This window comes from Calidris pugnax, unplaced genomic scaffold, assembly GCF_001431845.1.
Source record: "Calidris pugnax isolate Ruff unplaced genomic scaffold, ASM143184v1 scaffold58, whole genome shotgun sequence".
Classification (NCBI taxonomy): Eukaryota; Metazoa; Chordata; class Aves; order Charadriiformes; family Scolopacidae; genus Calidris; species Calidris pugnax.
In genome coordinates this window covers 4050950-4064687 of record NW_015090868.1, presented here as the reverse complement: position 1 = coordinate 4064687, position 13738 = coordinate 4050950, and the positions used below count along the sequence as shown (strand labels likewise).

Sequence of the window (13738 nt, the reverse complement as noted above, 5' to 3'; positions counted from 1 at the left end):
CTCAGAACCATACAATTCCTCCTGTTCTTGGGAAACTCGACTGTCTCCATGAAAACCTAATGCACTGACAAGGTTAACAAAAAGAATGTATCTTTTTGCAACAGGGAGAACACATCTGTGTGTATTAAGGGGCTGTATTTTTCTCCTATAGAGAAATTTTTCTCCTATAGAACACTGCACTTGGTCCTATCCCTTCTCACCATATACCCCCATCCTAAAAAAAGTCAGCTCACCTGAGGCAAGATTCAGTGATTATAGGGCAGAATTAAGCCTCGCTTCGAAATTCTGTTATTGGCCTTAACACACCACACTACACAACTCCAGCCAAATTACCTTGTTCCTTAAAATTAGGAAAAAATAACCGCTACTTCACAAAGAACTTCAGAAGTCATTTTTGGAAAGTGCTTTTGAGTTCCTCACAAGATGAACATACTCATGTTGCAAAAAGCAGAAACTGGGAGGTGACCTGATTATTTTTAAGTAAAAACAAATATGAAAATGAAATTGTGAGATGGAAATTGTGTTTAATTACAGTGGTAGGTCCCAAGCCACCCCTGAAATCAAGTGCATCGGTGCTACTGAGCAACATACCCAATCTACGCAGAGATCATTTATTCTATTTCCATTCCAATAGAATTTGTTCCAACACATCCTTTGCTTAATCCAAATCTACTTATCCAAAACACAATACAGGCCATACCTAGTTTTGAATTATTACTTAAAAGTAAAAAAACTTGTTCTTAAAACATTTTGGCTTCCAGAAAAGACAGCCTGTGAATCCACTGACAATCCCCGATTATGAAATTCTTCAGTTTCCAAAGTCCTGTCACCACTCATCTCAAACTATTCCACAGATCAAGCCAAATCTATGTTTGTAAGTTCAAAATACAAAAGATATGAATTATGCTCTTATAAAAATGTAAAAAGCTAGTTAAATTACATGTTTAGATATTTAATCTCTGAAGAATGGAGTATAGCAGCAGGAACTTAAATATAATAAGAACTATCAACAATAAATACAAGAAATTAGTGCAAAGATTGCAATAGAAGGATTCTTGAGTACAATGAGAATATAAAGAGACATTCTAATTTGTACAAAAACCACCCCAGCTCTGTATACAATCTCTTCTATAAATACCGCCGTATAAGATGAAATGCTTATTTGCAAATAATAATTATTAAAAAGTGTGCTTTATTGGGCTTTTCACTCGTTCTCTTGGCAGGTGTAGTTTGCAGGAAGTCTGTAAAGACAAATTTCCATAATTAGATATTTTGACTCCCCCAGAGGTTATGTTTTAAACACATCTAACAACAGGTGCAGCACATACTCGATTTCCACAGGAAGCATTATCGGATCACTAAGCATTGTAACAAATCCATTTGCAATTAGTAATTGGTAAGTCTGTGACAATGAGGTAAATTTAAAAAATAAAATAAAATAGCATAAAATTTTTAATAAATATATTTTAATATTAAATATGAAACCAGCAGTTTACCTATAGTGGAGCATGAAATTGGCTGTGCATTGCTATTGCCTGTTGAAGCTTTTCCTCTTTGGCTCGTCTACAGTGGCAGAGCTACAGAGCAAGACACAGGAGGGTGAATTCTAAAAGGAATTTTTTATAACACACAGCACAGTTTCTATTTAACAATTTAGCTACATCGCAGGCTCTTTAAAAAAGGAAAGCCCTGGGAACCACCTTGCTTCTAAGCTTCAGGCTGAAGAACAGTTGTCTATATTGGTTACACTATTCCATCTACAACTGCTTATAAGAGAAGAGAATTGTCTCCTATGTTATGGAATTAATTTATGAGGCATCTTTAAGGAAAGGTCCACTACCCAGTAAGTTGCTCTTGTCACAGCGTGAGCAAGAACGGTGGGTTTTGAACCTCAGTTACTTATTTGGTGATAGCCATCAACAGAATAATAAATTTAAGAAGTTTAATTAATTAAGCACTAATGTTGCTTAAAATAACACGTCATTCCACATCAGTTTACCAAATTTGAAGTTGCACATGCAAGTTCCCTACAGCTATACAGGATATAGAAAAAAGCAGCACAAAAACATCTGCAACAACACAAGACCAGAGTCTAATGCAGGAGACCTTTGCACTCCCACCTTAAAAATATGTGCCTTCAGAACGCAGATTATATGCTAAATTATATTCTAAATCCACTGAAGCAACATACTGATATATTTTTCTTTTATTGGAACTTACTGAAGCACTGTTCTGTGTCACAGGACTGCTCAAACTCTAAGCCTGAAATTTATTCACTATGTGTGAATGTGTATCTCTAAGATTAGAATGGTTTGTGAATTACATACCGTTCTCTTTTCCATAAAACTACTAAGAAAGTCATCGATTTCTGTTTTGCCTTCCAAGAAGTCTTCTGCAATAGTGTCAGATTCCTCTTCAGCTTCATGAGCAGCTACTTTAAGTCTGGCTTGCAGAGCACTTGGACTGCAACTCTAAGAAAATAAAAACTCCTATGTAATATTAAACTGTTCCATCAAACCCCTACATTTCCAAGAAGAAAGATAAATGACTATATAAATATGGAACACATGAACAGAACATTATTACTATTACATAAAAGCCTAAGTGACCAGATGCAGCTTCATTGCCAAGAAACAGTGTAACTTGTTAAACTAAGGATTCAACGTGTGAAAAGAGTTTAGGTCTTGATTCACAGTCACTCTCACAAACGTATAAAGCTTTTCAGCTTTCACCCTACGCTGTAGAAAACATCCAACTTGGAAATGTGACAGGTTCTCGAGCGCATGGCTTCTGAGTAGAAGCATCTTCAATAATTAGGGTCTACTTTTGATACTCGGTGGTGAGCCTCACAAGCATAAAAAGGTAAAAAAGCCAATACTGTTCAGCTTCTAAATACCCTTGAAATAACTGTGGAGACGAAGACATGAAAAGAAAAAGCACCTCCCCAAGAAGCAGATGGGCTGCTAAACCAAGCCAATATCCTCATTCTTCTGTTCTTATAAACATCAAACATTACTTCTGCTTATTGCACATAATTTCATTATTTTTCCTCTAATAGGTTTGGGCAGTTAATCAGAACGTGGTTCACATCTTCAGTAGGAGACTGTACAGAACCAGAACTGTGAAAATCAAGATCTTTATAGATGTTGGATGCTTGGACTATCCTTCATCTACTCCATGAAACCAGCAGTGCAATCATAACCCTGTTTTGCTTTCAAACTGGTACTTCATTCCATTTTATTTCATACTTGATGTGAATCTATTTCATACAAAATTAGAGTTTAACCAGAAGAATATTCTTTATGGGTAAAGATACAAATAAAAACTTTGGTTATATTGAAGTATTCTTAAAGGATAATACAGAGATCATACCTCACTAAGTTCATGCTGTCTTTGCATCTTTTTTTCAAAGGCTGCTTTCAGCTGTGTGAGCTGCTCATGCTGGAAGAAAGAAGAAAAAGAACGTTTTCCCCCTGATAAAACACAGGATATTACAATTAATATTTATGAAAAAGATTTTATTGTTCACTTACTTTATCCAACACCGTCTGTCTTTTTGCCTCAAGACTGGGCTCCAGCAGCAAGTTTTTTTCTGTAAAATGAAGTCACCATTACTACTTTTTTTTAAAGGGTCCCGTTTGCAGAACACAGCCAGAGGTGCTAACGTGGGGACATCTTACTTGCCAGCTCCTCGATGCTTTTGACTAACTCGTCCCTGTCAGTAATGACTTGCTTCAGCTGTGGCAGAGTCACAAACTGCTCCAGCAGCACCTCCTCCTGCTCGTTCATGTCCGTCAGCTGCGATATACTGCATTCAAACAGAGAGCCAGCAGATATAGAGCTAACAGCAAATATTACACGTAGGGTTAATTATTTCTGCCAAAAGTCAAAAGTTTAAAGCATTTATCAGGACTTTACAGACACACAACACTTGACCACAACTTATTTTCCACCTTTCTCCTGGACTGTGGGCTCTACTATCTGCAGCAGAGAGCTTGGAAAGCAGTGTGTTGAAAAGTATCTCTCATTTCAAGCCTTTAATGCTTGAATGCTTAAATGCTTCCTAAAAGGAGTTTTTTAATGCAGGAGAAAAGCTCATGGATCATGATAAAGACAGAGAGATGGCTTACCAATAACCATTACAGGCAAAATACACTCAACTTGGAAAAAGTCTAATTTATTGCCAACTATAGTAAGAGTTGGATGGTAAGAAAGACAAACAGAATCGAAAACACCTCGCTCCCTTCTTCCCCAGGCTCAACCTCCCTCCATCATCCCCAACTCCCCCACCGCCTCTGGCTGCAGCACGGGTCCCTCTCCACTGGCTGCAGCTCCTGGCAGTCCCAGAGGACTGACCTAGGAGCCCATCTCATTACATCCAAGCAAATTGTTGGGAACCATAACTAATTAACTATTTTATTTTTTTTTTAATGTTGTGATAAGATATGTTTTTGCTGAAAATATTTACGTAATACATGTGTAAAGTATTCAGATGTGGAATTGATTTGCACGGGCACATTTACAGCCTGGATGTACCCAACCCACCCTCCTGCACACTCTGAGCTGCCCACACAGTAGCCCAATGTTTACCCTGCACTACAGCCCTTTCAAATTTCAGAAAACATAATTTGTGGACCAGTGTCAGGTCCATTTCCCTGTCCCCCTTCTTCCTTCAGAAGTTATCCTTACTGTGTTACTCAAAATTAAGTCCCTGGTAAAGCCCCAGAAGACCCCAGAACACTGATAAGTTAGGAAAAGTAAAAATAAATACTCTTTTTCCTGGTGTTGAATCCTAATGCAGGATTTCTCAGCAGGATTGCTCCTGCTGAGAAAACTCTAAACAAGCAGTACAAGGCTGGCTAATCTTTCTGACTCTACCAATTTTGGTAAGTGGCAGCTCTCCTGTTTATAATTTCTACAAAAACCATTTGGTGTTGGATACAGACTTTCGACAAAAACCCGATACAGACCAGCAGTAATTGCATTTTAATGACAGAAAGTTTTGCTGCCTTCTGAAAATTTACCTTAGTTCTGAGAGTTCTGGAAACGTGTCAGGAACGTCGGGCATCTTGTAGGTAAATCCATTCTGACCAACCTAAATGGAAGTTTAGAAATTCTTAGTAGATTTTTGAAGAGCAATTTCTTGATTTAACCTGATTAATCTAAAACCAGAGACAAGTATTTGCCAGCAACAAGAAAAGCAGGAAAAGCAGTAAGAAGCAGCATCACTACTCTCTGAACAGAAGATGTCTCAACTCAACCATGGAAACAAAATACTTGGGGATGTTTGGGGTGGCATGTCATAAAAGAGGAGTCAATTTTGGAGGAAAATAATTCTGTCTTGCTATGTCCTCCCTTTGACAACCTGGGATGGCCCAGGAAACAGAGGGGAGGAGTATAACTCAGTGAAGTGAGAACAGAGAAGGAGATTGACATTTTGATCTCTTTCATGTGGTTTTCAAAGCTATAATCCCTTGGGAAAAAAGGTTTTCAGACAAGGGGAAAAAAGTCTATCTTCAGAGAATGTAGAAATTTTAAATTCTACAAAGCCAGAAAAGTGTCTTCCAGGATTAAGAAAACTTTTGTTTCTTAAGACAAGATTTGATGAAAGACTAAACATTCAGATACAAAGTTTTTGGAGGACATTCAGAAAAGTCCTTCCAGAGCACATCAGTGAGAGGGAGTCTGTGAGGACACACATACGAGGTCTGTGAAGAGAAACTCTTTTAAGCATGAAAACAAGAAATAAATACACATAAAGACTTGAGATTGCACATCATTCTCACCTGACAGGTTCTGGGCAGGAAATCCCATAGAGAGACAAGGATCTCATTTTCTACAGCTGGAGAAACACTCCCAGCTGCACTACAGGGGAGTGCAGCTCCAGAAAATACACATATTCAGAGATATTTAGCGTAACACTAGTTTCACTGAAACTCAGAAAAACAAATTTGTTGCTCTAACTTCCAGTTTCTTCTAAAAAATGCTTTCAAAGCCAGAATGAGAGTTTCCTTTTCCCAGCTCCAACAAAACAAGGAAGGACTGTTCCCCTGAATTTTGTGGCCGTGCCCTCTGTGCCCCCGAGGGCACTCCTACCCCGTGTCTGACAGCAAAACTTCAAAAAAGCAGCAAAACTTCAGCAGCACAGACCTGAAGCACGGCTTCTGCTGTTGGAACAGGCAGGGGCAGGTCAGCAATCAGGCCGTAGGAGGGAGCAGCAGGCTTGTCCGTAGTGTAGCTTGAAGGAACAGACTCGGCGACGGGCACGGCCGCCATCGTTCTGTTTGGCTCTTGAGGTGGGTAGGGAGGGAGGAATGGAAACCCCTGAGGAGGATAAGGAGGCATTCCAGCTGGTTTGTTGAAAAGGCTAAAAGCAAACAGACAAAAAACCTCACAACCACGAGCAACCAACCTCTTAAAGCACATTTATCATTTGAATTGTAATTACTAGACCACATACAAGACGTAAGATTGAATTTCCAGATCACCATCAATTTTGTGGGTTTTGTTCTCAGTTATGTCCAATGTAGTGTCTACTCTATGTCTTATACTGCGACATAATATACAACTCCATTAAACTAAATCCTTGGAAAGCACATACACTCTTAATTTCACACTCTCCCACTCTTAAGAAAACTACTTCTCAAAAATGTATGAGACTGTAAATTAAAATTGTTTCCACCTAAAAGTCCTGAGAAATGCATCTGTGTTGTACATTACACATGTCATATTCTTACTTTCGGGATTGAACAGCTTGGGCAACACACACACAGTGACTTCTAAATAACACGGATTATTTTTTTTTTTTTTTAAATTCACGACTGCAGCTGCATCTAAAACCAGTATCATCATCAGCCACGAGAACCACAGTGGTACTGATAAAGCTGTAATGTCACAGACCACTTCTGCTATTTAATATAATTACTTAGATTGCACAATTTCTGTTGCATAGTTGTGCAACAGAAGCTGCCCCTACGTCTGGGGGATTGTGAACAGAATATGAAGAAACAAAACTGCTCAGTAACTCCAACGAAATCTGGTGTTTCTTTGTAAAACAATCATGTCCTTGCACGTGAAATTGTGCAAGGGCAGGGAATCCACATTTCCCAATACATCCACTACATTATTCCTCTTCCTGCCCTCCTAATACTTGGTTTCACCTCTTTTTTAAAAAATGTAAGCTATTCCACCCATTGCATTTATAGACACTTACTATGGAAATGAAGTTGAGCTCGGAGCCAGAACCGGAGGATTCTTCCAAAACTCATCCAGTAAACTTTGAATAATTTTTCCAAGATCTGAGTGCATTGTAAACTGGTAAAGACAAAAAACAAAACCCAATGCAGGAGAAAAACTATACCTAGAATCCAAAAGTTGAAAAATGTGCTGGATACTGTTTCAGAGACATAACAACTAATGTAAACTGTGTATACCTAAGCTCCAAATAAAGTGATAAAGCCATCCAGAACAGAACAAAAACTACAAGTCTTTTCTACATGCCATTATCCATGGAGAATCAATGAAGTACAACATTTCTGATGAATAATCAGAACTCCCCTCAAATAAAAACTTAGTTATCAAGTTACATTTGGGAAAACAGAGAAGGGGAGGGAATTAACATTTGAGTCAAAAAAGCATTAATTGCAGTCTGAAAAAGGCATAACCTCCCCCCCATCTCATAAAACTACCACATTCTTGTTGGCAGAGAAAAAGGGGGGAAAACCCCCCCCCAAACCAGCATGTTAAAATCCTGAATATTAGAGCTAAAACCCTGACATCGTTCTAATAGGATTAGGGCAGAGAGAACTGTGTTACAAAACAGTCTTAAAGCCTCCTTCTCCCTTATTTGGGATACACTGTAGAAAAACAAAACTGTGCTATTGGCATTAACAAGAAAAGTGACAGGAAATTTCAAAGCCATCATAACTTAAAATTGTTTCAGATATAGGGAATACTCAACTCAGTAATAGTAGCAGCAAAAGAATAAATAGTAGTATACAGAACACTGATGAATTTTTGTTTTCAGACCCCTCAAAATACGGTTTGAGAGGGATCAGAATCTGTACTAGTCTTTTTTACCTCAAGTATTAAAATTGCTATTAACAGTAGATATATGTGATGCTACAAATTATACATACATTACTGATTAGTGGACCAGTCACATAAACTCCCTGCTTGTCCATTAAATGATGTCTCACAGGTGGGAAAACACTGATGACTGGCTTTTCCTGAGGAAACTGAGGTGGAAGCAAGCTGCAAATACAAGAATAATCATTACTACAGCTATATCCCATGATAAAATTTCCAAAAGAAGGCGATCAGAATCTGTACTAGTCTTTTTTACCTCAGGTATTAAAATTGCTATTAACAATAGATATATGTGATGCTACAAATTATACATACATTACTGATTAGTGGACCAGTCACATAAACTCCCTGCTTGTCCATTAAATGATGTCTCACAGGTGGGAAAACACTGATGACTGGCTTTTCCTGAGGAAACTGAGGTGGAAGCAAGCTGCAAATACAAGAATAATCATTACTACAGCTATATCCCATGATAAAGTAGCATAACGAAGGCTTCTTATGTAAAAAAAAAAAAAAAAAAAAAAAAAAAAGAAAAAAAATTACTATTAATTACATTAACTTATTTTTCTACAAGAAGAGTTATGAAGAAATACAGAGTGAATGAAGCACTCAAAATTAAAAGTCAGACAGATTAGAATATGAGACTTCCACAGAACCAAAGAGAGCATTTACTGGGCAAAACTGTGCTATTAACAATGAAGCAATTACATCTATGGTGAAAAAAAAAAATAAGTAGTATAACAAGAATATATCCTAATACAAATGTTATTCCTACAAAGACAGTGCAGTATAACCTGCAAGAATTATCAGACAAGTTATCAATCTAAACTAATAAAAAACCCTCCTGAATAGAATACCATCAGTACTTGCCAGAGCAAAAGCACCCCCCAAAGTAAATTCCCAGGAAACGCTACAATAAAAACCACTTAAGTTATGATCCAGAAGCTTCACTGGGGTAAGAGTTAGGAATTACAGCAGATTAGTAAATTACTAATTCAGTTTATTTTCAGTTGTAGGGGATTCAAAGTCATCATAAACTCTCAAGCATTTTCTCCTATTTACCTTCAACTAAAACCACACAGGTATCTTAGGAGCTGAGCACAGCAAAATGTAGTTTTCCTTTCAGCTGAGCATCTGCATCTTGTACAGAACTAGTTTTATTTACATCACTACAACTACTAATATAAATCCAGATTTAGGCTCTGTTACTAGTTTTTTGAGAACAATTTTAATTTTCCAGATATGCATAGAGATATCTCACTCTACTTACATGTTAATATTAATTGTCAAGTTGTTTACAGTGAATGGCAGTCGATATTCCACATCTTTCTGAATTTCTGCAATGCTGTCAAAGAAGAAATTGTTAGCATCCAATTCTTGGTCAATATAACAGCCTAAAGTCTAAAAAAACAAGGCATGACCCTAGACCTTTGCATTTTGTTTAATTTTGGAAAGCCTTGTAATAATAAATTTGAAAATGCTGGAATAAGTTAATATGCCTCAGAATGCTATATTGCATATAAAGATTAAAGTAAAAAATAGTAGATTCAACTTTTAAACCTCAAACAAGCAATGGAAATACAGGAGAAATTCCACTGCTCGCTGATCTGACAACAATCTCAACTATTTTTTTCTCCAATTACTGACTGAATTCAAGACATCACATCAGGGATTTTTTTTACATACTAAATTTCATCTGATAAAACATTTATTTTGCCAAGGCATTACACAACTAAGTATTGCTCTGCAACACTGCCTATCGATCAATATTTAGAACATACATCACACGAGGCTTTCTTTCTCAATAGATTACCTTACTATTTGATGGTAGGTTTTTTCCACACACACCAAGTTCTATGCACTTGCACAGATATATTCAAGAACAGCTACTTGCAAGAACATAAAGCTCTGTAACCCAGTGACACTCAAGACACAGACCCCCCTGGAAGGACCGAGTGAAGAAACATGTATCTTATGAAATCTGGTAAGACCGAATCCAAATTTGCTTCTCCTGTAACTCGTGAGTTACTGAGAAAAATCTTTACATCAAATGTATTAATTGGAATTAACTGCATTAATAGGAAGCTGATTTCAACACTCAAAGCACTCTATAATTTGTATGCACAGCAAGACTGTTTGGAAAGATCCCATGGAATGTGGAGGAGGAAGAGGGAGAGGACGAGTACAAGACTTAGGTCAGAAGCAGAATTTCTGGGCAATACGAACGTACCAAAGTTGAGACTTAGAGAGAAATGAGGGCAGAAAACTCAGCTTCATCTTACAACACCTCAATTAAAACGAACTTAAAAAGCAGCCTGATTCCTCCTCTATGTATTTTTGTTCCCTACACCTGGTTAATAATATTATTTTCCCTCACTTCACTAAGGCTCCCTTATAAAGGGAGGGAACACAGCTACAGTTGGGAATAATGGCAGCTGGGTGTTCCCAGAAATCCTCTTTCAGAAATCCAACTCCAGAAATGCCCCTCCATCCACCTCCAGGCACAACCCATACAATTACTTCCTCAAAAAAAACCCAGAACATGTTATCTGCAAGTGTGTGTGAAGTGTAGTGCTAGAAGTGCTTCATACCCCTGCAAAGCATTATTTGCACAGGGAATTTAAAACTCTACTTTTCAGAGCTTCAGGAATAAACGGAGTAGGACACAAACCTAGTGATATACACCCTGCTTTCTGCAGCCCGACCTCACTGCTCTTGCAGACAGCTCGGTATCTGCTCCTTCCCTGTGAAATCACACGCCGTGTGAAGAAACCATCAGGTACCTTCAGCACAGGAGAACCCAAATCAGAGTGTAGGGCTCTACTGTGACACACCACACACCGAAATCACCACCTCCTCACCCTTAACTGAAGGATTCTCCCTGGAACCTCTCACGCACGTTCCTGCCCTGTAATCACCTGTCAGGCATTTTAATGGCCTGCTGCAAAATCCTTTTGAGAAGGGTATATAATTATGCTCCACTCCTGCGCACAACCTATAGGAACTGGGGAGGAAAAAAAAAGAACAGGGAGAGAGATAATCCAGAATCTCACTGAGCTGCCCAAACTGTTACAACCTCCTTTAAGAGAATCTTTGAACCGATAAACTTAGTTGTCCCTTCCCCAAGTGGGAATGGGTACACTGGAAAAATCACACATTCTTAACTTTGGCTAGAACAACAGCAAGTGTAAGAAGCTGGTTTTTAAACACAAAAACTTGATTTCAAGCTCCTAAACTGCAAGGGATCCTGAAAAGGAAGACTAGCTACTTTAATAAAATTAAGATCACATACACCCGGGCTTTTATGTTCTAAGACAACACAAACAAAACTTACCTAACTTAGGTAACTACACCATGCCAACAATTTTATTTTGAGCATTTCACAGAGGAGCATCTGGGGTACACATAAACGAATGACAAAATGTACTTATCAGACAAAACAAACACTAGAATGACATTTCTTTAATCACTGCTTAGGAAACAATGCTGGTGCAATGCTAAATGCATATTCCCATCCTATAGGTCTGTACTGCTGTGGAGTCTATAAGCAAGCACATCAGTCCCACCCAAAAAAAAGACTTTGCACTTTTGCAAACTTGTACAAGTACACATGCCTTTTTAAGAGCACAAAACTTGATGCACTGTTACTCAGATTAATTCAGTAATAAGTATCTCTTATGCAAACTATACAGTTCGCTAGCATTGACTTCTTTGTTTGCCTAATTTTTGCTTTTTTTTTTTTCATCAAGAAAAATGAATTGTCAAAAGAGACCAGGTAGGTTAGTTCACACGGCTGTGAAGTTACATCTGAGCAGCTACCACATCTCCCTACTCTTCATCTCCATTCCTGGCTGCTGGGTCCCTTCCCTCTCTGCCTGTGCTTGAACCAATGCCTGCACAAACAGGTAGTAAACAAGTTCAACAAGCTGACTTTGACAAAAACCGATTGCCCTTTTTGCAGTCTTAACTTGGAGTGAGGTCACCTCCCTGGCAGGGAAAAAAAGGGGTAGAAATAAAAGGCTAAGTAAGGCCACTCCAACAAAAGCATCCAGTTAGGTAAAGTGCTGCATACCCACAGAGACAGCTCCTTAGAAAAGTGAACTGTCTTTCAAAAATGTTTGCGAAATCGGCTCTAAACAGATTTATGTTTAAGCAAGCAGCAATCATAGAACTGTCTATAAGATCATCTAGCCCAACCGTCAACCTAACTCTGATAAAAATCCATCACTAAACCATGTCTCTCAGCACTATGCCACCCCGTCTTTTAAATATCTCCAGGGATGGTGCCTCAGCCACTTCCCTGGGCAGCCCATTCCAATGCTTAACAACCCCTTCAGTAAAAATTTTTCCCAATATCCAACCTGAGACCGCTTCCTCTTGTCCCATCGCCTGTGACCTGGGAGACAAGACCGATCCCCCCCTCTCTACACCCTCTTTTCAGGGAGTTGTAGAGAGCAAGAAGGTCTCCCCTCAGCCTCCTTTTCTCCAGGCTGAACACCCCCAGCTCCCTGAAACACTCCTCCTAAGATTTAGGCAACAAGTCAACACTTAGCACTACTGTCATAATTATGTTTCCTATGTGATAATTCAAAATATTAGGATAGCGAGCAAACTGCAATTATTAAACTTTGAAATACAGTCAGTTTCTCTTTCACTCCTAGTGTCAGTCTGACATAACAGGAAATATTGTAGTTTCTTTTTTTGGGTCACTTTGCGAGGCTCCTATCATTCTGCTTCAACAGACATCGTAGGGAGGATGAACGCTTACACATTCACAGAAAATATAACTTGAAATACATGGAGCGTGTATCTCCTTTCAGAAGACGAACGCTTTCAGAAGACTGAAATTTAGGCAAAACAGCTCAGCGTACTGACAAGCTGGAGCATCTCGGGATAAAGGAAGGTGTTTTGCTGTAAAAGTGCGGCTGTTGAACATGAAAAAAAAAACCAAACCCAAACACTTGCCTTTAAACAGCATTTAAACAAAACAAGTTACTAAGGAAGAGCCGGGTATTAGCGAGGGAGCAGCGTCCCTCAGCCCGCAGAGCCCTGACACCGCTGACAGGAGCGCTGCGCCCTCCCCCGCACCACAGGTTTTATTATTCCTAACTTTTAAACAACTACGCTCCCACCGCCCGCTCCCAGGCGGAGGCCTGTATCCCAACACACGCCACCCCTCCCTCTTTGCGGACTTTAAAGCCCATTAAATCATTTACCTCATGATTCCACCCCCCCCATTCCCCTTTGGCCGCTCCCGGCTCCTCACCCGCCCCGGGGGCCGCCGGGCCTCACCGCAGGGGGACAGGGCCGAGCCCCCGTCCCTGTGTGGGGACGCGGGGCGCTCTCCCGAGGCGCGGCCCCACAGGCCCGGGCGCAGGCCGGCTCCCTCCCTCCCGCCGCCCCCCCTCAGCCCGGCCGCCGCCACTCACGACGCGTGGGCTCCGCGCAGGGACTCGATCTGCCGCTGCTTCTGCTGCTGGAGGGTGGTGAGGGCGGGCAGCGGGGTGGCCGAGCCGCCGCCCTTGGCGAGGGGGAACAGCCAGTTCATCCTCCCTCACCCTCCCGGCGGCGGCGGCAGCACCGGAGGCCCAGGCCCGGCCTCCTCCCGCCCCGGCGCCTCTCCCCCCCTCACGGCGGCTGCGTCACCGCG

General features: G+C 40.0%; 1 protein-coding gene across 1 annotated transcript; it reads right to left on the bottom strand.

Annotated features, from left to right (window-relative positions):
- Positions 1-590: 590 nt before the first annotated feature.
- Positions 591-13729, bottom strand: VPS37A (vacuolar protein sorting 37 homolog A (S. cerevisiae)). The gene is made up of 12 exons (XM_014945650.1): positions 13518-13729; positions 9359-9433; positions 8404-8518; positions 7214-7314; positions 6151-6367; positions 5025-5095; positions 3681-3808; positions 3534-3592; positions 3373-3441; positions 2328-2471; positions 1497-1577; positions 591-1241 (listed from the first exon to the last, which is right to left on the bottom strand). Exons 1-11 carry the CDS (start codon positions 13634-13636, stop codon positions 1497-1499), a joined length of 1179 nt encoding a protein of 392 aa, XP_014801136.1. The 5' UTR covers positions 13637-13729; the 3' UTR covers positions 591-1241.
- Between the last annotated feature and the right edge of the window lie 9 nt (positions 13730-13738).